The sequence below is a fragment of the Onychomys torridus genome, chromosome 4, assembly GCF_903995425.1.
Source record: "Onychomys torridus chromosome 4, mOncTor1.1, whole genome shotgun sequence".
NCBI lineage: Eukaryota > Metazoa > Chordata > Mammalia > Rodentia > Cricetidae > Onychomys > Onychomys torridus.
The window spans coordinates 104,887,865-104,915,169 of NC_050446.1; the positions used below are offsets into that span (position 1 = coordinate 104,887,865).

General features: G+C 41.0%; 1 protein-coding gene across 1 annotated transcript in view; it reads left to right on the forward strand.

Annotated features, from left to right (window-relative positions):
* Positions 1–17,694, forward strand: part of Ptpra (protein tyrosine phosphatase receptor type A) — a 56,705-nt gene extending 39,011 nt beyond the window's left edge. Inside the window, exons 2-4 of the mRNA XM_036184299.1 lie at positions 11,485–11,563; positions 12,069–12,458; positions 17,633–17,694. Of these exons, the coding sequence (XP_036040192.1) occupies positions 11,491–11,563; positions 12,069–12,458; positions 17,633–17,694 (525 nt within the window). The 5' untranslated portion in view covers positions 11,485–11,490. The remainder of the gene's footprint in view (positions 1–11,484; positions 11,564–12,068; positions 12,459–17,632) is intronic.
* The last annotated feature ends 9,611 nt before the right edge of the window (positions 17,695–27,305 follow it).

Here is a 27,305-nt window from a genome sequence, read left to right on the forward strand (position 1 = left end):
CCTTAGCTGTCCTGGAACTCACTATATAGACCAGGCTGGCCTTGAACTCAAGAGAGATCCTCCTGCTTCTGCCTCCCAAGTGTTAGGATGAAAGACATGTGCCACCACACCTGGCCCAAAAACAATAAAATCTTTTTTAAAAACTATTTACATTTTATTGGCATCTGCATTCTGTTAATACCCATATAACTACACAAAGTTGGCCATACTTACTGATTTTTGAAAGACATCACTTAAAATAGGTTCCAAGTACGTGTAGTGAAATTAGTCCTTTGGGACCTCCCTGTTTGTGCACTGTACATTATTTCCACAGTTAAATTTCCTCTGTCATCGTTTGTATTAGCTACCTTTATATTATGAATTACTTGTCATCCACCTCTGTTAGTGCTAGACTCTGATTCAGCAACTTAGCCGTTCTTTTGCCAGTGGACTGGTTTTTACTATCTAATTTCTTATTATAAAGGCAAAGATTTCTCTAGTATTTGCTAGACATGAATAGGAGTCACTTTGTTTTATTTCTGATTTTGAAAGGAATATTTTCAATGTTTGCCTATTGGAGATAATTTTTGTTGGTTGGTTGGTTTTGGTTTTTTGTTGGTGGTGGTGGTTTGGTTTGATATATATATATATATCAGAAAGTTGAGGCAGAAGGACCACAAATTAGAAGCCAGCCTGGGCTATACTGCAAGACTTTGGTAATTAATAAACAAACAAACAAACAAATAGGGGCTAGAGAGGTTGCTCATTGTTTACGAGCACCTAGTTCCTCTTCCAGAGGACCTGGGTTTGATTCCTAGCATCCACATAGTGGTTCACAACTGTCTATAACTCCAGCCACACCCTCTTCTGGGCTCCATGGGACTGCACACATGGTACACAGACATACATGCAGGCAGAACACCCATACATACAAAAATAGTAAGTCAGATATTTTAAAAAATATTTTAAAATATTTTAAAGTAAATAAATAAGAAGTAACGTTCTTAAAGGAATTTTTCTTCTATTCCTAAAAAGATTTTGAGAAATCTTAAATTCATACACTTTTATCTAATATATTTCCACATCTACTAAAACATAATCTTCTTTAATTTGGGTATTGTCTTAGTTTGCTGCTTACTGGCTTGCTCCTCATGGCTTACTTAACCTACTTTCTTGAAGCACACAGGACCACCAGCCCAGGGGTGGTATCACCCATGGTGAACTAGGCCCTCACACATCAGTCATGAATCAAAAAAGATGGACCACAGTCTTGCCTACAGGCCAATATGGTAGGCCTCTTCTAAAATTACTCCAGCTTGTGTCAAGTTGATATAAAACTAACCAGCACAGTTCACAGTTAAAGCTAGCCAACCGTCACGTATATTTATAGACTTTAGATTAAAATATCTTTTAAAACATTTTTAAGTATCTTGGATACATTCAAATTAATCATGATTAACTTTTGTATTTTACATTCAATTTAGGTTTTCAAATTATTTGCCTTAATTGTTGATAATATTAGTTGTTTCATATACTGTGTCTAGATGCATCCAGTTTGCATTCATATTAATTTGTGCCTTCTCAGTTTCTAAGTTTATGTATGTATGTTTGATATTTCATTTTAATGGGTATGTGCTGGTATTTTACATTTCCCAGATGATTTGGTGATTCTCACTTTTTTTTTTCATGTGTTTGATTGCCGTCCAAATACCTTCTTTCCTTGTCATTTTTTCGTGTTGGGTCTAACCCAGGATCTTTCTTTTTGTGGAGTGGTGGGGTGAGAAGTAGGTTTGTTGTTGTTGTTTTGAGACAGGGTTTCTCTCTGTATCCCTGGCTGTTGTGGAACTCCCTCTGTAGCCCAGGCTGGCCTTGAACTCAGAGATCTGCCTGCCTCTGCCTCCCGAGTGCTGGGACTAAAGCGTTCACCACCGCCGCCCGGCTGACCCCGACCCTAAAAGTGCTAGGACAAGAGCTCCACCACTGTGCCTGTCCAATTTTATTAAAGTGTCCAGATCTGGACAGCAGTCTCATATTAGCTAAATTTTTCTAGATTTTCTTCCTGTGTGTGGCTTGTCTTATCTTTCTATCTGTTCTGGTTTTTAAATGTTGTTTATACCAAGTGTGCTGGCACAGGTGGATCTCTGTGAGTTGAGGGCCTGCCTGGCCTACAGAGTCAGTTCCAGGTCAGTCAGGGCTGTACAGAGAGATTCTGTCTCAGAAAACAAAAAAGTAATAAAATATTGCTTTCCAGATAACATTCACATTGTTGTGGGGCTGTCTCTACCACCTGTGTCTCAACGTTTTCTTCTCCTTCAGCTGAACCTCTGTGCCCATTAAATACTAACCCTGCATTCCTTCTCCCCATCAGCCGATAGCAACCATCGTTGCATTTTCTGGTTCTGATTTTTGTTACTCTAGAATTGCATAGTAGTTGACCTTTCTTGCCTGGCTTTTTGTTTGTGTATAGTTTTGCAGTTCTGGAGACCTAACCCTGGCCTGCTAATCACTGCTACACTCAGAGCATATAAACCTTTAAACAGAGACAAAAATAAGCAGATACCTTCAAGGCAAACGCTTTACAGAATGAGCCATTTGCCCAGCCTCAAGCTTTGTAGTTTAACATCTCACATTTAAGTCCTAAACTCATTTGAATTAGTTTATATGTAATTAAAGGTAAGAGGCCAATTTTACTCTTTCATGTGATTATAGTTTTCAGGGCACTATCTTCCACCGTGTGTGTGTGTGTGTGTGTGTGTGTGTGTGTGTGTGTGTGTGTAACACAGGTCAATGTTGGCTATATCTTCCTTAATCATTTTGCCCTTTTTATTTATTTGTTTGTTTGTTTGCTTATTTACTTATATTTTGGGACAGTGTTTCTCACTGAACCTAGAGCTCTCTGATTCAGCTAGACTGGCTGGAAACAGACCTGGGTTCAATCACTAGAACTGAAAAATCATAAATATATAAATAGAAATTCAGGCACATACCCTGAGTCGTACTGGGTGAAACAAGCCAGAGAGAAGAGGTCAGTTACAGGGTTCCCCATAATAGTAAAACTCAGAGTCACGAAGTACAGTGGTGGAAAAGCAGCTGTGGAGGCGGTGTGGGAGGCCTTCCTCAGAAGCTCCCCGGCCTTCTCTCATGACTCTTTTCTCTTCCTGGCTCTCTCACTGCTCCTCTTCCACCCTGTCTTAGTGGCAGGTGTCAGTCCCTGCTCAGCATCCACCTGCTGCTCCTTGTGCTCGTCACATGTCCCCTGTCTGACTTGCTTATTACAGCATTTGTCACTTGACCAGCTGGTTTCGTCCCTCCCTTGGCTTTTCGCCTGACTTCCATGGCAGCGGCTCTGTCATTGTCTGACTACTGTTTTGCCCCTTCCCCCATCACCCCTGGCAGGTACAACATATACTGTAGTACTGCACATTCAGAACTAAACTCATCCATCACCTTCCCCACTGTATGCCCCAAACTTGCTCATCCTTCTACTTATGGCCTTGTTAGCACTTAAGTCTAGCACATGGGCCTTGACCACCTCCAGCATCTCATAAAGTCTTAATTCTACAAATTCTAACCTATCAGTTCTTTTAAGTCTGCCCAAGATGGTCTTAACCTCATGTAGTTCCTCTTGCTTTAGTGGCTAGATTCTGAAGGCTTTGGTCAGTGACTCCCCTAACCTCACACTCAGCCAGTTGAGCCTCTATCCTGTTGTTAACTGTTCTAAACTCCAGATTGTTCTGTGTCCATTCCCCACGCTCTAACTATTGGTATTTCCCAATTGTGTTCACTGGTGAGTCAGAGCTTTTTATTATTGGGGAAAACTAAAAAATCTTTTTACTCTGGCAACAGTCCTTTGGTGATGTAATGGCTTGCCTCGTGTGCATCATATCCCCTTTGCTTCATCCTTTCAGACACTAGCCTGTTGTGTCTAGGTTTGTATTGAGGTCCTGCTTGATATCTTGTGTTGAAACTGTGTCCTCTGAGCATGACATGGCCATTGCCATATTGAAATCTGAGCAGCTATTGTTACCCCATGAAACATTCACCTGAAATACCAGTCACCACTCCCCTGTCCTGGCTGCATATAATCCTGACCCAACAGCACATAGTCTTGGGGGATTTAAGAATATATAGGAGGTGGAAGTTTGGCTGAGGTTGAGATTTCCTGATTCATCACCAATGTCAGGGGTAGGGCTTATTCGCTGGTGCAGCTGCCTACCTGTCCCCCTTACTCCTAATTCACATGTAATTCTTTCTTTGGGCTATCAGGTGTCCTCTACAATCAGTAGGCGTTTCTGTGCCTCTTCCCAGCTTGTTGTCATTGATGGTACCAGACAAACTATTTTAAGCTTTGAAGTCCTGTTTGCTTAAAAGCTGCCTGGTCTTTTTCTTAGCTAATTCATGTGCTTCCAACTTTTACTGAAAATTCTCTCCGTAGTTTACACTTTTCCCACCTCATTTTAGTGCTTAGTGGCTAACTTTTTAGACAGGTAATAATTCAGGATTTGAATAGTTTGTTTGTGCCTCACTACAGGTTAATGAAGCCCTCAATAACAATGTCTGTATCTGATATATGTATCCCTCCGATATCTGGAGAATTAAAAGGAAAAACCATGGGCTGTGGAGTTTGAAAAGCCCATGTTTGAATATCAGTAAACATTCATTAGCTGTGTAGCCTTGAACAGATTCCTTAATCTCTAGAAAAATAGTATCTAATTCATAATGCTGTGAGAATTAAATAAGATAAAGTATATAAGTGCCTATTACAGCCTGGAGGTGGTGGCACACACCTGTAATCCCAGCACTTGGGAAGCAGAGGCAGGCGGATCTCTGTGAGTTCGAGGCCAGCCTGGTCTACAGAGCGAGATCCAGGACAGGCTCCAAAGCTACAGAGAAACCCTGTCTCAAAAAATTAAAAAAAAAAAAAAAAAAAAGCCTATTACAAAGGCACAAAGCAAGCAAGGAAACGTATTGTTTCCAAAAATAAATCATGCTGAACAAGCGAATAGTTGGCTGAAGTGGCTGACCCCTCCTTCTAGTCACCTTTTGCGTTTAAATCAGCCTCTTAAGTCACCTGAGCAGCCCCAGGAGATGGCCCAGAGCAATTTGAATGACTCCCAGCTGCTGTTTTGTCACCCACTTGGAAGGCATCTTCAATAAGACTGGGGTCTGAACTCACATCTTTCCCACTGCAAACTTGATCTCCACCAAAGAGGTGAGTTTACTAAAATCAAGACCAGAACTAAATATTGGATGTTTAAACCTCTGATCATATTTTCAAGGCTTGCTACTCCACCACTGGAAAAAAAAAAAAAAATCTGTAAAATAGAAATAGAATCATCAGTTTGTTTTAGTTGGCATTTTTTGGAAAAATGTATCTGTTTCTTCATTAGTTATGTAAAGAAAATTCAGGTAATCTTAGATCTGAATTCTACCTACTGAGAAACTATCTTTTCAAATTTCTTTATCTGAGAAATGGGGATAAGAAAACTGGTTGAAAAAAAAAAAAGGGCCAGGCGGTGATGGTGCACGCCTTTAATCCCAGCACTCGAGAGGCAGAGATAGGTGGATCTCCAAGTTAGAGGCCAGACTGGTCAGCATATTGAGTTCCAGGACAATCAGGGCTACATAGAGACACTCTGCCTCAAAAAATAAAAAAAGAAAGAAAGAAAGAAAGAAAGAAAGAGAGAGAGAGAGAGAGAGAGAGAGAGAGAGAGAGAGAGAAGAAGAAAGAAGAAGAAGAAGAAGAAGAAGAAGAAGAAGAAGAAGAAAGAATAGAAGACTTTAGCAGGGATAAAATGTTTCAAGTTTTCTCTTGGTCCTATTTTATTGGGAACATGTTAAATATGGAACACAACTTTGTATATAATTTCTTTCTTTTTGTGGTTTTAACAGTTTAAACAAGAACCTCATGACTGTGCTAGGCAAGGGCTCTATGACTGAGCTACATCTCAGCCCTTTTTATGTTTATTCTGAGACAGGGTCTTGCTGTGTAACCCAGGCTGATCTTAAACTTGTGATCTTCCTGCCTCAGCCCTCTATGTAGCTGGGATTACAGGTATATGCTTTTCCACATGATTAGAAAGACTTAATGGGGGGTTGGGGATTTAGCTCAGTGGTAGATCTGGGTTCGATCCTCAGCTCAAAAAAATAAAGACTTAATGGAAGGTTTTAGACCCACAGTCTAAACTCTGAGGAGTGCACAGCTCAGCTCTTCCTCACTTAGTAAGGACTTTATAATGTTGCTACTGTTGTCTCCTTGAGATAGGGCCTCATGGTTAGCCCCAGGCTGGCTTTCAACTCTAGATCCTTCCTTAGCCTCCTGGTTGCTGGGAATGTAGGTGTGTTCCATGACACCCACATAACGTTAGTGTGTATAACCTTTTTCTTTACTAAATGTGTACAGAGCACCCTCATCGCTCCTCTCTAGCTCATCAGTAGTCAAAATGTGAGGAGTTGTTCTTATTCCAGGTGAGTTGTGTAAGAATCCAGGTGTTGTTACAGTTGTCTGAAGATGTTCTATGTGTATGAATGATTTGTCTGCACTTATGTATGTGCACATGTGTGCCTGATCCTCTTGGAGAGCAGAGGGCATTGGATCCCCTGAAACTAGAGTTACAGACAGTTGTGAACTACTATGTGGGTGCTGGGAGCTAAACTCAGATCCTCTGCAAGAACAGCAAGTACTCTTTCTTAACTTCTAAACCATCTCTGCAGCACCTGAAATAGGTTTTAAAATCACCTTTCTAGAGATCTCACAACAGAATTAGGTTTATTAGCCCTTTGGCTAGAGTTCCCTAGGTTGTCCACACCTGTCTAAATAATAGGCACATTTTTCTTCTTCTCTTTGCCCTCATGTGAGAGGTCATGGCTATCATCCTTGGCATCCACTGGCAGGGATTATATATCAAGGCAAGAAATAATGTTCTTTGGCCAGAAGCCAACAAAGGCAGGCTTTCTCTAGCAAATCTTTAGTGTGCCTGTGGTAGTTTATTACTTCGTTTTGAATGCAGGATATAGTTTTCAAATAAATTAGCCCTGAAATGTGTGTAAGTATATATAGTTGATTGTCCATGGATTAAACATTCGGGTTTTTCTAGCCGGGTGGTAGTGGCATACACCTTTAATCCCAGCACTCAGGAGACAGAGACAGGTGAATCTCTTGACTTTGAGGCCAGCCCAGTCTACAGAGCGAGTTCCAGGACAGCTAGGGCTACATCAAGAAACCCTGTCTTGAAAAACCAAAAAAATAAATTAATTAATTTAATTAAATGCAGGTTTCTGGGTTGGGACTATAAACTCAGTAATAAAGTGTTTGTAGCATACTCAAAGTCCTGGCTACTATTCCCTGCACTGCTATCTTTTGGGGGAAGAGGATCCAATTTAACATACACAGTTTCTATAATGGGGGATATACTACATACAGCAAAGTATACTTACTATAAGTTATGGTAACTCTACTCTGCACTGTCAGCATAGCAGAATTGATAAGGGTTAAATGAGAGGAAGTATAAAAAGTACTTAGCATATAACATGTATAAAGAGTGTCCTGGTCTTCTTAGATGGGTGGGAAGATGTGAGAAATCTAACAGCCAGTGAGCATTGCCCACTTGTGTATCCCTGATGGAGAACTAAGAGCCTTCACTTACACCCATAAAAAATGTCTCAGGTTTGCTATGCTGAATTTGAATGTTACAAACATTTAGAAAATATTCTTATTCAGTATCAGGAAAAGTACAGTTGTGATGTTATCTCCATTATCAACAAGATGAGAACTAGACTCTGAGAAATGGACTCTAGGAAATGGTTAGGTTAATTGAAGGGGGAAGACTGCCTGCTCTGGGTGGCACCAGTCCCTGGGCTAGGGTCCTGGACTGTATAAAAAGGAGAAAGTGAACTGAACAAGCATTCTTTACTCGATACTTCCTGCCTGAGGGTACAGTATGAGCAGTGGCTTGGAGCTCCTGCTGCCGGGCCTTCCCTGTTTTGATGGGCTGTCATCTCAGACTGTGAGCCAGAATAAAGCTTGCCTTCATTGCTTTCCTCAGGGTGGTGTGGGGTGAGCTAATCACAGCAGGAAAGGAAACCAAGACAACAGCTATGGGCCTTTTTTTCTTTCAAAATTTCCTTAGTCTTTTATCCTATTGCTTTCATGCAAGTTAGTGGCATCTGGGTTTATTTTATTGTTTAAATGTTGAACTTTAATCATTGACCAGCCTAATGTATATGTAATGGGAATGTTTTTAAAAGTTAGAGATGTTTTTGTAATGAGAAGGACTGCATATTGCCTCTGTTTCTGGAGGAGCAAGGGAACGAGCACGCATGCGCTGTGTATTTGATACACTAAGGAAATGCTTCTGGGATTCATCCTCCAAAGTGTGTTTTTCAGAGGTTTATATTTACAAGTTTTTATACCTGTTGTTGTTTTTAAATAATTGGAGCTAGGAAGATGGCTCAATGCAATAAAGCTTTGCACATGTGAGGACCAGAGTTTCTGGTCCTCAGAACCCACCCAAATGCCAGGTGAACACAGTGGCCCGCCTGACTAACTAGACTGCTCACATTGGTGAGCTCTTGATTTGTTTGTCTCAAAGAATAAGGCAGAAGCCAGGTGGTGGTGGCGCACGCCTTTAATCCCAGCACTCGGGAGGCAGAGGCAGGTGGATCTCTGTGAGTTCGAGGCCAGCCTGGGCTACCAAGTAAGTTCCAGGAAAGGCGCAAAGCTACACAGGGAAACCCTGTCTGGGGAAAAAAAAAAAAAGAATAAGGCAGAGAGTGATTGAGGAAGACACATCAATCACCAGCCTGCACACACACATACCCCATATAAAGGGATAAAATAAAATATTATAAATGTGGATTCTCTCAGCATTTTTGGCTTTTCTAAAACATATAATTCTGACTTACTCAGGCCACTGTTGCCTAATGGAATTTAACTTATAAAGCAGGAAAATAAATATAATATGTACAAACAACCCTTTTTTTACATATGACTTCCTTTATTGAGCATAGATTTTTAAAAATTCTCTTCAATCTGTTCATACACAGACAAAAATAAATTTGTGAGATATTTAACATATTAGAGTTTGCCAACTTAATCAGTATATAGAGATGGGGGAATTATCCCCAACATTCTTAAGGAGGAGGCAAGTTCATCTGCTGACCTCCAAGAACATGGAGGTGAATATGAAAGACTGCCCCGGTCTGCACCTCCCTTCACCACCGTTCAGTAACAGCTGTTCAGGCCCAGATCAGCGGCACATTTCCTGATGATTGCAAGACATTTCAGTGTCTGGGAAGACTTTGATCATCAGCTGCTGCTACAGAAATTTGGGCTGTGTGTTTCTTCGATATCACCAGAAAGTGATAATGAAGAAGGAGAAATGCCATGGAAAGCAAGACACCGATCATCCTTGAAAATTATTTTAACCAGAATTTCCTTATGAATGATCTTCCCAAAGACTGTGTTTCCACCAGGCTGGTGACCTGAAACACTTCCATTTTTAAATTTTTATTTTATTTTAAATTAATAAGGGGGAGTAAGTGTGCGTGAGTAACAGTACATGTGGAGGCTACTCAGTTGTGAGCCACCCAGTGTGGGTGCTGGAAACCAGACTCTTGTCTTCTGAGTGAGCAGCAAACACTTCAGTCACTGAGCCGCTCTCCAGCGCACACAGTGTGTGCATGCACATGTGGAGGTCAGAGGACAGCTTGCAGGAATCGGTCCTTTCCTTCCACCATGTGAGTCCTGGGGAGAATTCATAGCATCAGCTTGGTAGCAAAGTATCTTACCAACTGAGCCATCTGCCTACTGCTTACAACTTTTTTTTTTTTTTTTGGTTTTTCGAGACAGGGTTTCTCTGTGTAGCTTTGTGCCTTTCTTGGAACTCGCTTTGGAGACCAGGCTGGCCTCGAACTCACAGAGATCCACCTGCCTCTGCCTCAACTACTACCTGGCTGAGTCCCTATCATTTAAATAAAGACCACTCAACCTGTATTACCATCACGTTTCTTTCCAATAAATCTCTTTTCTAGGGAATTCTTACTCTGATTTTTTACTATGTAAGTTAATTTTGCTTATGGTAGAACTTCATGTATATAGAATCATAATTATGTACTTCTGGTACCAACTTTTGTTCAGTCAACATATGAATGAATCTTTTTAGATTCATCCATGATGATGTGTGTTATGGCAGTAATTCTTTTCTGCTTGGATTCTAAGCAAAACTCTTGACAACATGTGGTTTTGTTTCTGGTCTTACTCTGTACCATTCATTTAGCTGTCTTCTTGTTGATATTAAAGTAGGAGGTCTTGATATCAGATAGTCTTGGTTCTCTAATTTTTCTTCCTTTTTCAATATCTACTTGGCTCTTTTGAGTCTTTTGCCTCCATATAAACTTTAGAAACAGCTTTTCAATGTCTACAAAGATCTTGTGATTTTTTTATCAAGATTGTGTTTACCTATAGACAGTTTTGGAAGAAGTGGCATCTTAATAAAACTAAGTTCCTGTCCGTGAGCATTGTTTATGATCAGTTTTTTTTAACTTGTTTTTCTTGTCAGCTTCCATTTTTACTTTCATGGTTTCTTGCATTGTTCTTATGCTTAGAAAGTTCTTTTATGGCTTCAACTCACAACTATTTGCTTATTCTCTTTTAAAATGTATTTTAAGCATTTAATTCTATAAGCCAACTTCTTTTCTATTGATTTGCCCTGAGTAGCTGAGCACACATATACAGTAGCCTTCCAGCCTGCTGCCTGATCCTTGTGTAAATGATTATATGCATTATCGACTTTAAAATATGATCAGATAGGAATTGAACTGGATTCTGTCAGAGATCAATATTGGCTCTTTAAGAGTTATAGACATCTAACATAATGTAGCACTGACTTCATTATCACAGCCTGCAAAAGTCTCTGCACTTAGGGAAGGCTCCTGCTGACTACATTCTCCTGCCAGGCAATGCCATTGTTCCATAGCAGACTTCCAGGTCTGTATAAATTACCTACATATGCCACCTCAGTATTTTCATACACCTCTTAGGGAGGCAGGCCCTCTTTCTCTCAGATAATGGCTACCATATTGATTTACATCTAAACTATAAACCATGTAAAAGCATGGCTTGTAAATAAATTGATCCTCAGTTCTTTCTCTAGAACCTAGATCAGTATTGTACTCAGGTCCTGAGTGGATGAACTTAGGAAATTTAATTACTGCCTATCTCTCGTACATAGGGATACAGTCTGGTAGTAGAGTTTTTAAGTAGTTTTTAAAGTGCAACTAAGGTTGAGACTTATACTTTAAAAGATATGCTGTTTAAATTTACTTTTATTTCTATGAAGACTTCTGGGAAAAACAGCCTATCGAGCTGTCAAAAGATCCTGTGTATATATTTCAATAACTAAGAAAGATGCTACTCAAAATAACCTTTTGTATTTTGAGTCATTTGGACATAATTATAATAATGCAACACTTCAATCTTGTGTGTTATGTCTCCCTGTTTTCTAGGTCAGCATGGATTCCTGGCTCATTCTTGTTCTGTTTGGCAGTGGTCTAATACATATTAGTGCCGACAATGCTACCACAGGTAAAAATTGTCATCTGAGAAGACAAATATTTGAAGTAGAATCTTGATTTTCCATATAATGACCCAATTTTGAAGGAATCAGTATTTAAATATTAATAAATTTTCATTTAATGTGATTGTGAAACTCCTTCCAATCTCTGAATTATGTTAATACTTGGCTTTGTTCTGTATGCTAAAATAATTGGAGACTATTCTTTCCTAAAAAGTAAAAGAAATGTTAACATTTACATCCCTATACACTGATTCTGAAGAAATAAGTGAAAATAGTTCTTTTCTTCATGTTAGAGACAGCAATCCTTTGGAGGAAGTGGGCAGGGCCCAGCATTAAGAGGGGATGAGTGCAGGTGCCTGTCTGGCCTTTGCGTGTGTCCAGATGTGTGAGGCATTCATTCATGCTTGCTACTTTGTGTCTTAACTTTTGGAGCTTCACATTCTTTATAAGATGTTTCTTTTTTTTCTTTCTTTCTTTCTTTCTTTTTTTTTTTTTTTTTTTTGGTGTTTGTAGTTTCACCTTCTTTAGGAATTACAAGATTAATTAAAACATCAACAACAGAATCAGTTAAGGAAGAGAATAAAACGTCAAATCCAACCTCTTCAGTAATTTCTCTTTCTGAGGCACCAACGTTCAGCCCAAATCGAACTCTGGAACCCACCTATGTAACTACTGTTAATTCTTCACACTCTGACAATGGGGCCAAGGGAGCAGCAAGCGCGGACTCTGGGGGCACTACCATCTCACCAAATGGAACGTGGCTTCCTGGTAACCAGTTCACAGATGCCATTTCACCAAATGGAACGTGGCTTCCTGATAACCAGTTCACAGATGCCAGGACAGAGTCCTGGGAGGGTAATTCCAGTACTGCAGCAACCACTCCAGAAACCTTCCCTCCTGCAGGTACCAGAGATGCTTTCTGCTTATTCCTCTCACTCTGGGCTTATTCACCAATTTACTGTCTTTATATATATTTTATAGCCACAAAATTCTTGGATTATGTGTTTGCCAAGAAAAGTAATGAAACCTAGAAAAAGGAATTTTTTTAAAGAGTTGTTTTTATGTGTGTGTGTCTGTGCCTATGTCTGTGTGTTTGCATGAATTTATGTGCAACACATGTGTGCAGGTGCCCTCGGAAGCAAGAAGAGGGTGTTGGATCCTCTTAACTTGGAGTTTCAGGTGGTTGTGAGCCATCTGATGACGGTGCTGGGAATGAAACCCAGGTCCTCTGAAAGGAGAGCAAGTGCTCTTAACCACAGATCCATCCCTCCAGCCCCCATCTTAAAAGCAATTCCTAGTACTTGGTTAGCGTAGCACTTTCTGGAGGATATTTGTGAGATCCTGATTAGATTGGGGAGGCCCAAGTGTGTTTAAAAGGTAATGATAAAGAGAGGGGAGCTAGTCAATAATCAAAAGACTGAAGATGAAGAACACACACTGGGTAGGTAGTAAATTGGCCTTTAGAAGAAGCAGTCCATGGAGGCCACAGGAAGAGAATGAAGATGGATGTCCCATAACATAATAAGGCAATAGACTAAGGTCCACAGGTACAATGAGAAAGAGTGGCTTCAGAGCCATCTCTTCAGCCCAAGTCTCAGTCTCCTTGAATTTGAGTCACTAGATTTGAGCAGCAGTGGCCCAGAGGACAGGACGAGAACTCTGGGCCTGAGCCAGCTTGGGTAGGGTAGGTTTCTGACTTACTTGACCAGGTTGCTGAGCTATAGAAGACAGTTAGAGGGTGCTTCAAATAGCTTCTGCATGGAGTGAAGTCATTGCTCTAGACACCACATAAATGAAGGTTTTTTTCTAGCAAAATTGCTGTTCTCTCATCTATGATCACATCCTTTTGGCTCAAATTTCTTGTCTGTTTCAGACTCCCTTAGATGGGTCCATATCTGGCTCATTGTGGAATTCCAAAAAGTGCTTTTGGAATTTAATTCTATTTGGTACTAAAGATGATATCTTTCAACTAGACCTTATGGTGGAGACCCAATACCTTCCTGCTTCAATGTCACTGTTTCTGTAGTAACGGCAAGATAGCATTCTTAGTTATAGTTAAGAGCATAGTTTGCAGACTCCCACTACTTGTTCTTGTTCAGTCCCAATTCTGCCAAAAGCTCCATTGTGAGCATAGATAAATTTACTTGATTATATCTATACCTCAATTTTTTCCTATATAAAATTGAAATAAATGATGGTAATAGTTCATACCCACAGAGAAGTTGTTTAATGAATTGATCTAAACTGTGCATAGTCATGCACGCCTTTAATCCTAGCACTTGGGGAGCGGAGGCAGGCAGAGCTTTATGAATTCAAGGCCAGCTTGGTCTACACAGTGAGTTCCAGAACAGCCAGAGTTACATAATGAGATCCTGTCTCGAAAAATAAAAATAAATAAATAAGTTGATCTAAGTAAAATACTTATTACAATATTGTACATGGTGATAAACAACCTTTTTTTAAAGGTCAGCTGTTATAATTCAACTTGTGCTCTGAGAGGGTTCCTTAAATTATACGACCAGGCAAGGTGATGCATGGCTATAATCCCAGCGTATAGGAGGCTGAGACAGAAGGATTTGTAGTTCCAGAGCAACCTAGTTTACATAACCAGACCCTGTTTCACAAAGGGCTGGGGCTAATATGCCCAGTGGAGGCCCTTGCCTACTGTGCATGAAGCCCTACATTCAGTCTACTACTGTAAAATAAACAAATATAGAGTGAAGATGGATTTTTCTTTGGGCTGCCAGCTCACAAAACCAAACAGAGATTTATTAATTATAAAAGCTTGGCCTTCACTTAGGCTTGTTCCTAACTAGTTCTTATAACTTGACCCATATTTTTTCATCTACAGTCTTCCATGTGCTTGTTACCTCATCTCCATTTTGCCCATCCTGCTTCCTCTCCTTGTTGGCATCTCCTCCTTTCTTCTTCCCAGAGCTCTCTGTCCCCAGAAGTCCCACTAACCTCTTCCTGCCTAGCTAATGGCCATTCCACTCTTCATTAAACCAATCACATCTTCACACTGTAAAAAACTATTCCACTATAATAGAGAGATGTTAAATGTCCATGGCTGCGCTACTCTTGATTAGATGGAGAACTGAAAACAATTTTGTTTTGTGCTTTAAAGTACAGATTATGACCCACTCGTGAAATCTGTTTAATGGGCCACCATCATTAGTGTTTACTTTGTCTTAGTGGATAACCCTATTCCATGTCTATTCATGTAATACGTGTAATGTTTTGAAACCTTTGTTTCTTATGCACAAACATATATATGTTTACTAAATAACATCATAAAATATCTTCTGTGAGTTACAGCCATTGCTCAGGGGAGAAAGGCTAAAGGGATGAATATGAAAGGCAGAACTGTAAAGCAAGCATGGTTGATGCCATAGCCTGGGTCTCATTCTGTCCTGTTCTCCACTTAACAATTCTGTGAGATGACCATGGGTTATTGTCTCCTGTTAGTGCATGCTGAATTTAAGACTAAATGAGATACTAGGTTTGGAAGCAGCAAAGCAGACATACTCCTTATTATGGTAGTCTTTCCACATTAAGATTCCTCCCAATACACACACACATATAGACATACATAAAACGTAATTTTAAACCCTTTAAAGGTGAAATGAAAGCTGCAGACATGGATCAGTGACCTAAATGCTCGCCACAAAAGCATGAAGACCTGAGTTCAGATTTGTTTGTTATGTATATGAGTGTTTTGCCTGCATGTATATTATGTGTATAGTATATCTATGTATGTGTGTACTATGTGCAGTTGTGGTGCCCACAAAGGCCAGATTAGAGCATCAGATCCCTGGAACAGAGTTACAGAAGATTGTGATCCTCCATGTGGGGTGCCGGAAGCTGAACTTGGCCCCTGCAAGAGCTTCTAATGCTCTTAATACTGAGCCATCTCTCTAGTTCGCTCCTTTTCAAAAGACTTTTTTTTTTTTTTTTTTTTTAAATTGGCCCAAGAAGTTTCATTGCCATTGCTTACAGGAACGTGCGTGAGGGGTTGTGATATGACTCGGATTGTTTTCCATTGCTGTTTACAAGTGGGTTGTTTTTGTTGTTGTTGTTGTTTTTTCTATGTGAATTTGGTCTGTTTTTACTTGGCAAACTTTGATATTGTTGATGTGTAAATTGCTGGTGTTTTGTTTTCTTCATTAATAGAATATGAAAGTTTAGAGGCAAAAAGGAAAAGAATTTGAAAGTTTGCATAGAAAACTGCATGTTACTCATGCCTCCGAATTCACATGAATTTGAGGAAAAGTCATCTCAGGATAGGTTCATTTCCGACATAGCTGTGAATAGTCCTCAATTTACATATTTTCATCTCCTTTTTTCCCTTAGGGTTTACTATTTCATAGTCTGTTGCTTCTTTCCTTCCAAAAATACCCATTATTTATTAGTCTATCACCTTAGCTTTTTATTTTTATCTTTTCTGCCTTGTTTTAGGTTTATTTTGTGCTACTTATTCAAGTTTTTAAGTTACAGTTGATTTTTTTTGTTTTTATTTTTAAGACTTACTAATATTTGATGGTGTGGTTTTTGTGCAACATAGGTTTCAATATGCTGCATAGGTATTCCTGTAGGTAGCTGCTAGTTAGGGTGCTCTCTCAGCTGCTCGGATAAGGACCAAAGTATCCCCATCTCTCCAAGTGTGGGCAGAAGGTTCCTTGATCAGGAACCATGGTGTCATGCTACCTAGCCCTGCCGTCCTAACAACATCCTCTTATCTATAAGTGTGGTTATGTTCTCGCCAGTAAGAAGAGAGGAAATAGAAGCAATTTCTTTTCCAGATTTTATAACCTACACTTACCCATAGTTTTTGCTCACATCCCATTAGCTGAAATTTATCATGTAACACACACACATAGTATTTAACCAGACAGCTTTATACTTGACTAAAAAGCACAGAGATGTTTTCTATTTGTTTTTAATTTTCAAATTTTGTCTGTGTTACTCTCCACTTTTATTGTATAGTGACAAGGAATATTGTACTGTTTGTCTTAGAGATCTGTTCAGGCTATAGATGTGCCACAGGTTTCTTTAAAAACACCTATCTCAGCTGGGCGGTGGTGGCGCATGCCTGTAATCCCAGCACTCAGGAGGCAGAGCCAGGCAGATCTCTGTGAGTTCGAGGCCAGCCTGGTCTAACAAGCGAGTTCCAGGAAAGGCGCAAAGCTACACAGAGAAACCCTGTCTCGGGAAAAAAAAGAAAAAAAAAGAACAAAACCTATGTTAAACCAGGCAGTGGTGGCACACACCTGTAATCTCAACACTCAGGAGGCAGAGGCAAGTGGATCTCTGTGAGTTCGAGGCCAGCCTGGTCTACAGAGCAAGTTCCAAGATAGCCAGGACTGTTGCACAGAGAAACCCTGTCTTAAAATCCTCCCCACCCCCCAAAAAAACACATATGTTGGTTTGTTGGTGATGGTTGGAGCTGCTACAGTGCAGGTGTGATGGGGTCAGTTTTTGCCTTCCATTGTGTAGATTTTGAGGATTGAAAAGTGCCTTTGCCTGCTTAACTATATCTCACCAGTCCATCATAGGTTTCTAAAAATAAGCTTTTCTCTATTAGTATATGAGGTTGGGTATACATCAGTTAGTTTGGGTTTTTTGTTTTGTTTAGGATTGGTTTTAGGGCCTTTTTTTTTTATTTATTTATTTGGTTTTGGTTTTGGTTTGGTTGGTTGTTTTTTGGTTTGGGTTGATTTTTTTTTTCCTGCATCTGATTTTGTGGATTTTTTTGTATCTTTAATGTTGTCCTTTTACATTTCAAAAGTCCCAAAGACATAATGTCCTCTGGTAGCTTATATTTGTGTTTTCCTTTGAATTACTCTATTTTTAGTGAGTATTGGATGTTGCACTGTGTGCATACTCAGGAGGAAGGAAGGAGACCACTGACTACAGTTGAGTAAGCTAGATAATCCTGTTCCCCATCCACCACAGTGCACTGAACATGAGATGATTACCTTATATTCCTGGAGCTTTTCCTTTGTTTTTCCTTAAACTGAATGGCAATGTTTTCCTTTAACCTGAGTAAATGTTTCTGTTTTTTACTTGTTACACAGGTAATTCTGACTCAAAAGACAGGAGAGGTGAGCCAATCACCTTTTCTCTGTTGTCCTTTTAAAAGATGTCCACTGTCCATCCATGTTTCTTGTGTGCATCCATGGCTGTGTCGTTTGTTTACTGTCCTTAAATGTTTCCATATTTACCTTAGAAAAGAGTAAAGGAAGCAAGCATTCCATTTTCATATAGATTACAGATTCTAACAGATTCAGTGTATTATATATTTAAGATTTTTTAAATTATATGTATGTTTTGCCTGCATGTATGTCTCTGTATCAGACATGTGTGCCTGATGCCCACAGAGGCAGTAAAGGTGTATCAGACTTCCTGAGAATGGAGTCACAGGTGGTTTTGAGTCCTCATGTGGGTGCTGGGAATAGATTCAGGGTCCTGATAGCCAGAGTTGTTAGCTGCTGAGCCATTTCTCCAGCCCACTGATGTGTTTAATCAGCAATAAAATAATTGTATTTATTATGTCCTCATGCTAGCATTTCACCCTTTGGTGATATATTGGGACATAATTTATTTTTAAATTTTATTTATTTTGTGTGTATGAGTGTTTCGCCTGCATGTATTTCTGTGCACCATATGTGCCCACTGCCTATGGAGGCAAGAAGAAGACATCTGATCCTCTGGAACTGGAATTACAGATAGTTGTGTGCCACCATATAGGTGCTGAGAATTGGATCTGGGTCCTCTGGAAGAGCAACAAGTGCTTTGAGCTATCTCTTCAGTCCCTAGGGCATATAGTTGCTTTCTAGCTTTTAGTCTACTATTACCTTTAAACATTTTTTGTCTCTTGTAGTTTTTCTCTGTAATCTAGAAAATGGTGTCATTTCACGGCCTTTAGGGATTTTCTTTTTTCGTTTGTTTGTTTTGGTTTGTTTGTTTGTTTGTTGTTGGTTTTTGTTTTTGTTTTTGTTTTTGAGACAGAGTTTCTCTGTGTAGCTTTGGAGCCTGTCCTGGAACTCACTTGGTAGCCCAGGCTGGCCTCGAACTCACAGAGATCCACCTGCCTCTGCCTCCCAAGTGCTGGGATAAAAGGCGTGCGCCACCACTGCCCATAGGGATTTTCAACACCCTAGTTAGTGTAAAGCTCCTACAGCCCCAGATGATGCATTAGTCACTTTTCTGTTGCTGTGATAAACACAATGATCAAAACAACTTAAAGAGCTTATTGTGGAATAAATGTTTGTAAGAGCGAACAAGGTGTGGTGGCAGGAACAAGAAGAGGCTAAGAGATTACATCTTAACCACATACAAGAAGCAGAAAGCAAGAACAGGAAGCAGGGCAAGACTGTAAACCCACAGAGGCCTCTCCAGTCATGGACTTCCCCATCAAAGCTGCACCTCAAAGTTCTGTGGCCTCCCCAAACAGCACACCAGCTGGGAACCCACGGTTCAGATAGATGATTCTGTGAGGGACATTTCTCATTCAGACGAACACAGACGCAGTATCTGGGATCTAAGCTAGACTCTGAATTTCTGGGTCATGAGTATGTATGTACAAATGTCAAGTTTTATATAGGATGAAAATTATAAAACTGCTAAGAAAGATTGAGTTGGAAACAAGAGGCAGAGGCAGAAGGATAACTCATCCGTTCTAAAAAATGATCATTAGATTTGAATTTGGAAAATGAATACCCATTCAGGATTTTTTTCATGACTTTTGGGTTTGGAGATGTTGTATGTTTGTTTGTTTTTGAGCCAATCTTCTGTAGTCTGAGCTGGCCTCAATTTTACAAAAAAACAGAGGGTGATCTTGAACTCCTGATGTTTTCACTTCTATCTCCCAAGTGCTGAGATTGCATACCTGCACCACCATGCCTAGTCCAGTCTGTGTGTGTGTGTGAGTGTGTGTGTGCATGGGGCATGTCCACTTTCTCCTTCTCCAGTGGGTTCCAAGGATCAAAACTTAAGCAAGCCAAGTGCCTTTACCTACTGAGCCATCTTGCCAGGTCTCAGAGCATCTCAAATTGAAACTTTTTAACTATTAAATAAGAATATTCCATTTCATCATTCTTCTGATAACTATTTTTCTTTCTATCTCTTTTAACTACATAATTTCTACATTAATGGTTAGATGCCTCCTTCATTCCTATACTATCTATTTTTATCAACTCTTTAATTAATCATGAACAGAATACTATTTTCCTGATAATTTGTCCATTTTACTCATTTATTCGAACCTTTCCTGGCCCTCTGCCTTTTTGTTGTTTTGGTTTGGTTTTTGGTTTTTTGAGACAGGGTTTTTCTGTGTAGCTTTGGAGCCTGTTCTAGATCTCGCTCTGTAGACCAGGCTGGCCTCGAACTCACGGAGATGCGCCTGCCTCTGCCTCCCGAGTGCTGGGATTACAGGCGTGCGCCACCACTGCCTGGCGGCCCAATGTGTCTTAAATGTAATACTCCTACCCCATTCCATCTTCCATTCTTATGGCATATGTTATATTTCATTGTTTATGTTCTTCACTAAAATATAAGTTTCATAAAGGCAAAGATTTTTTTTTGTTACTACTGAATAATCTGGACTTCCTATTAATGGAGTATTGGATAAAATGACCCATGACTTGTTAAGAATGGATTATTAGATGGTTGCTGTTGGTTCTGTTTATTGTGGTACTGGGGACCATCAAATTCAGGGGCATGCACATGGGAGGCAAGTGCTCCTCTAAACCCATTGAGTGTATCTAGCGGTTGTGTAACATAGAGACGCCATTGGGCTCCAGCTTTGACCAAACCAGAAGAAGCATTTATGAGTCAGTCAGAGAAGGGTACCTGAATCTTAGACAATACTTAGGAATTAGTGTTGCTCTTTTAGGGGAATAATAGTATTTGGATATGTTAAGGATTACTGGATGGGGTTTGGGTTTTAGCTCAGTGGTAGAGCACTTGCCTAGCAAGCCCAAGGCCTGGGGTTCGATCCCCAGCTCCAAAAAAAAGAATTACTGGAATTGGACAGATGGCTCAGTGGTTAAGAGCACTGACTGCTCTTCCAGAAGACCCAGGTTCAATTCCCAGCACCCACATGGCAGCTGACAACTGTCTAATTCCAATTCCACGGGTCCTGACACCCATGGCAAAACACATAAAATAAAATAAAATAAAAATGAATTGATTTTTTTAAAAAAAGAATTGTTGTTGGGCAGTGGTGGTACACATCTCTAAAAAAATTGTTAGTGGGTGATTAATTATCCAAAACAGTGGTCAGTCCCTAGAAACATACAGGCAGGCGCAACACTAAATGGACTTAGCAGGCTGTTATTTCTGTGTTGATTTGTTTATATGTATATGCAACAACAATGGTTAAAGAAGAGGAGGCTGTGAATTTGGGGAAGGGGGATGGGATAATGGACATCTTACATAGGGTGGTTTAGGGAGGGGAGAAACGATGTGGTTATATTTTAATTAAATAAAAGAATGAATTGTCAGAGGTAGACAGGATGGCTCAGTAAGGGTTCTCGTCACCAGGCCTGTTGACCTGAATTCAGTCACCAGTGTCCACATGGTGGAAGGAGAGAACTAACTCCCACAGCTAGCCTCTAATCTTCATACATGCACTATGACATGCTTGCAGGCTCATACAAACATACACAAACCAATGTAATAATTTTTTTAAAAGAATCTTTGTGAGCCAGGTGTGGTGGCGCACACCTTTAATCCCAGCACTCAGGAGGCAGAGCCAGGTGGATCTTTGTGAGATCTGTAGCCAGCCTGGTCTACAGAGCAAGATCCAGTAAAGGCCCAAAACTACACATAGAAACCCCATCTGGGGGGGGGGGGGACAATGCTGTAAGATGAGCCCAGTTCCCAGTACAGCTCCTAATAGAGAGTTCTTGGGTGTCTGAAATTATGATAGGTATTTATTGATCTTGCATAGATTCAACAGTAAAGCAGGATCTTTTTGTGTCCTTGATATTTATGGTCTTTGCACTGTGGCAAATACCCCCATTTTAAGCTGAGCCCTTATGCTCAACTTCTTAGCTTGTGCCTTCTGGATCTCTGGAGACATTGTACTCCACTGGGTCCAGGGTACTGGTCGAGGTTCAGCAGCATAAGCTTATACTTAGGGAATGCCATCTTGACTTTACATTTTGTTTTATAAAAATTTGCCGCTTTCTATGAGAAACTTTCTGTAAAGCACTATTCTTCCAGCTAAATTGGGTGGGGGTTAGACACAACAACAGCTTGTCACTTAACCTGTGAGTGTTCTGGCCTTTGTCTAACAAGCCAGGTCGGGATGGTCTTTAACCCGTTCCTCTCCAGTCCCAGCTGGCACAGTTTAAGCTATTTCCAAGACCTAGACTAGTGAAACTAGTACTTAATTTTCAACTGGAAAGTTTTTGGCTCTGACTGATCTCTTTAGTAGGGGATTCCTATCCTTTGTCTTGAAGAAATCCCTCAGAGTTGTAGTCTACAAATACTACCTGTTGCTCCCTCTCAGATATGTTGTTGATTCCTTAGTATTTTTATATTTCTTCTATCTTTTTATATGTTTAGGGGAAAGAAAAATAACCTTGTGGGCTAAAAATATAGTGTAGTTCAATTTTTCTTTGGGCTGCCAGCTCATACATAATGACACAGAGACTTATTATTAATTATGAAAATTCAGCCTGTAGCTTAGGCTTGTTCCTAACTAGTTCTTATAACTTAAATTAACCCATTTCTTTCTTTCTTTTTTTATTTAAGAAAATTTTTTATTTACTTTACATACCAACCACAGGTCCCCCTCTCATCCCTCTTCCCACTTCCTCCCAGCCTTCCACCCACAACCCCCTCATCCCCTCCTCCAAAAGGGTAAGGCCTCCCATGGGGAGTCAGCAAAGCCTAGTATATTCAGTTGAGGCAGGACCAAGCACCTCCCCGCTGCATCAAGGCTGAGCAAGGCTCCCACCATAGGTAATTGGCTCCAAAAAGCCAGCTCATGCACCTGATCCCACTGTCAGGGGCCCCTCAAATAGACCAAGCTACACAACTGTCTCCTGTAAGCAAAGGGCCTAGTCTGGTCCCATGCAGGCTCCACAGCTGTTGGCCTAAAGTTTGTGAGTTCCCACGAGCTTGATTCAGTTGTCTCTGTAGATTTCCCCATCATGATCTTCTCTCTCTCTCACACACACACACACACACACACACACACACACACACACACCCCACTCATATAATCCCTCTTCCCTCTTTTTTACTAACTCCCGGAGCTCAGCCTGGTACTTGGCTGTAGATCTCTACATCTGCTTCAATTAATTACTGGCTCTATGATGACAGCTAGGGTATTCACCAATCTGATTACCGGGATAGGCTAGTTCAGGCGCCCTTTCCACTATTGCTAGTAGTCTAAGCTGGGGTCATCCTGTGGATTCCTGGGAATTTCCCTAGCACCATGTTTCTCCCTATCCCCATAATGTGTCCTTCTATCAAGATATCTCTTTCATTGCTCTCCCATTCCGTCACTCCTCCAGCTTGACCTTCCCGTTCCCTCATGCTCTCCCATCTCCTCCCTTCTAATGCTCCCCCCCCCCCCAGTTTACTCCAAATATCTCATCTACTTCCCCTTCCCAGGGTGATCCATGTGTCCCTCTTAGGGTCCTCCTTGTTTCCTAGCTTCTCTGGAGCTGTGGTTTGTAGTTTGGTTATCCTTTGTTTTACATCTAGTATCTACTTATAAGTATGAATACATCAATGACATCATGAAATTTTCAGGCAAGCGGATGAAACTAGAAAATGTCATCCTGAATGAGGTAACCCAGACTCAGAAAGACAAATTAACCTAATTCTGTTAGTCTACACCCTGCCACATGGCTCATGACTATTACCTCTCCTCACGTACAACCTGCTTTCCATGTCTGGCTGTCAACTCCACCTCCCCTCTTCTTTCCAGAGTTCTCTTTCTGCCAGAAAGTCCCACCTATACCTTCTGTGTAGCTATTGGCTGTTCAACTTTTTATTACACTAATCACAGCAGTACATCTTCACACAGTGTACCAGTATCCCACAACAGTTAGCTCATCTGGTAGAGTGGTTGCTTAGTAACTTGGTTCAATCCATAGCACCATATAAACCCAGTCCAGTGATAGTGACTGTAATTCCAGTACAGGAAGGGGAAGGAGCTGAAGGCAAGAGGATCAGAAATTCATAGTGAACTGCAGATTGAATTTGAAGCTACCCTGGGCTGTGTGAGAGCCTGACTCATAAATGAACAACCAAAAAAAGTAAGCTTGTAGATACAACCGTTGTCTGTTTATGATTTGGTTTTGTTGAGACAAGGTTTTACTTTAGCCCAGGCTGGCTTCAAATTAGTGACAATCCTCTTGCCTCAGTTTCCCAAGTGCTGAAATTATAGGCATAAGCAACTATGCCTGGCTCTTACTGTCTTAAGCCAGATCTCTCTAATTACCTCCTTATACTACCTCATATATTGCCCTTTATGGTTAGAATTTAACAAACACATACTTTACAAGTAAATCACTCTGTGTGTACGTATTTATTTTGAAACAGGATCTCATGTAGCCCAGGCTAGCCTCTCACTGTATATCTGAGACTGGCCTTGACTCTTGATCTTTGTGCTTCCCCCTCCCAAGTGCTAGGATTACAGACATCCGCCATCACACCCAGCTTCACTAGTTCTTTTTGTTCACTCACTCAACCTAACTCCTGCCACGTTTGAGATCCTCTGCTAGGTTTTAAATTACACAAAGAAATAAAACAAACATGCTTGCCCTGGTGGTTTATGGCATAAAGGACGAATACTCATTAACTATAGTCAAATGAGTAAATAATTACGAAGTATAAGAGGTCTTATCAAGGGAAATAATATGTGCTCTACAAGAATAATACAGACTACAGACAAGGCACAGTGGCACACACCTATGGTCTCAGCTACTCAGGAGGCTGAGGCAGGCAAATTGCTTGAGTCCAAGAGTTCTGGGCTGTAGTGTGCTGTATCGTTTAGGTGTGCATCATTGTGACCTCCTGGGAGAGAAACTTATTTCAGAAATGATAATTTTAGTATCAGGATGTTAGAGTAGACCTTCTGGGGAAAGTGATATTTCCCAAATCAGGACTTGATGAGTAGGTAAACTAGGCAAAGAATGGAGGGAGGCCATATGAATGAGAAAAGGAAATGTTCAAAAGCATGAGAATAAATGCCTTCAGCTTAAGGATGCCCTTGGCTTAAAGTTTAGTGGTAAAAAGGGAAGAGTGGCAGGAGGCAGTGTTGTGGCCCAGCCCAAGGAGGTTAGACTGCCTTCGAACAGCTGTGGAAGCCCAAGAAGAGACAGTGGAGGTTGGACTAGAATGTTAGTGACCGCAGAGAATGGGGAAAGGCAGACACGTTTGATGTATTCATTTGTTGGAAAAGAATAATCTAAGTGTCTCACAAAGGAACACAAAGCAAAAGTAACCCAGCAAGGCAGTTTATTTTTGGAAAAAGAGTGCTCCTTGGCTCTAACTGGCCTAGCAAGCACACTCTTGGGCAGGACGTGCACTAGTTTTTATTCTAACACAGGCAATGACTGTGTCTCATTCTATTGGTGGGAGATCAACCTTACAATCTGACATGATTGGCTAATCTGTAGGAAGAGGAAGGGTGTGATAGTCAAGTCTCAGAAATGTCTAGGATTGAGCACAGACGTGTAAGGAGACAGAAGTTTTGTGGAATGTTGACCCTTTCAGGGCCAGCTACCTTTGATGGAAAAAAAAAATAATGTTTCTCAGGGGTTCTAGTCCTAAAAGAAATTGCTTGCAGCTGGCTTGGATAGAGAAGGTATGCACCAAGAAGTCTAAGGGATTTTTACGGTTTTTACTTGAGCAACAGGAGGACTAGAATGCCAGCTACTGAACGGTGAAAGCATTTGTAGTGCAGAAAATGTATGTTGCTTGTGAAGCCTGAGAAGTTGAAAGTGGAGGTGGCCAGTAGGTAGTTGGGAACCAAGCAATGCAAACATGGGAATTTCTGTCATATCATTTGAAATTACAGGCATCTGATCAGACAATAGATTGAAAATAAGAAAGTGTCCCAAGGACACAGCCCTGGGAATTTTCCACAGTCGTAGAGCACTGCTGTTATAAAAGAGGCAGATGAAGTAGCCAGGGACTTGGTTACAGGGAGAAGATGCTTCAAGGAGGAGGAAATGATCATCTAATGTGAATATCCATTTTAAGATGGGAAGCACTAAAGTGATAAACCCACAAGGGGCTGTTTAAGAAGTATTAGGGAAATGTATTAAGGTAAATTGAGGAAATACATTCACAAATACAGGACAGAGTACACAGCTGAAGTCGTCCTCTGATCTGACTGGGAGTGAATCCACCTCACAGGCAAGAGCAGGGAGAAGGGGCATGTGACCCTTCTCCCTCTCCTTATAAGAGGTCATGTACAAAGGCAGGAAGCACCGCCTCCTTCAGGCCCTATAGCCCAAAGTCATGGGCCGAGCAGATACCACTACAGATCACATACTGCAATGTTTGAAATTTACCATCAACAGGAAAATATGATAAACATTTCCTATCTCTTTAGGCTGGGATGATGGTGCCTACCTCTAATCCCAGGCCTTGGGAGACAAAATGAGGGTTGTGAACTGTGGGCTATACAGTGATACCCTATTTCCAGTCACTTACATACCCCAAAAAACCCTCCACATTCCTCTCCAACTACTGTTCCTTTTATTTGCGTATATACCCAGATGTAAAAGTCCTCATAAAGCGAGTGGCTGTGTGCCTCTCACTCTCTATCCTTTCATCCTGTTTAGGCTTTCTTACCCATACTCAAAAGAAACCACTCCACAAACTCGCCAGTAGCTGCCTTCTGGTCAAGCCCAGCTTCATTCCTGTTGATCGTACTCACCCTGACAGCAAGCACTGTTTGAATTCATTTCTCCTTCCTTGGAGAACTGTTTGAATTCATTTCTCCTTCCTTGGAGACTGCTCTTGGCTTTCTGATGAGATGACTTCCTCCTGGTGGCTGCTACTATTCCTAAGTCAGTTTAGCAGAACTTTTAAACAAGGGAAATTCAATTCTGTCTTTTCTGTGTCGGTCTTCTAATATTATGTTTCTCATCCTATTCCGAATTAAAGCCACGCTCGCTGCCGTGGCCTGGAACACGTGTTCTGGCTCCTGCCCATCTCTGCAGTTGCAGCTTGTCTCGCGCGGCCTTTGAGCTGTTTCTTGAACCTGCCCAACTCCAGGCCGTTAGGCTTGTCATTCCTTGTGTCTAGAGAGCTCTTCATGCAGATCTCCTCATGGTTCGCTTGGCCCTGTTGCTTGGTGCTCTGCTCAAGTGTCACCTGGAAGGGGCAAGGACAGATCTCCAGAGTGCTCCTCAGCACTCCACTGCTGTCTCCTTGCTGCCTTTTCTTCGTCTTGTTTCCTCCAGATCCCCTGTCCCTGTCCTACATGACATGTCTGTGACATGCAAGCTTTCTCTCCCTGGTCTCCTGGGTACGTCTGTCAGTGTCCCCACAAGCATACAGCTGCTGCTCTGTGAGTGGATTTGAGTGCGTTCCGGTCAGGGCGTGAGTGGATGGAAGTTGGACTGCTCCCATGGGTTGAGTCCTTGCTGAGCTGCTTCAGTGGAGCACTAAGCAGGAGTCGGCATGAGTGTCGGGGCACCTGGGGGAGGAGTGGAGAAGAGTTAGGCAATGGTGTGAGAAGTTAGCCGGCACGGAGGATAATGGAGTCAA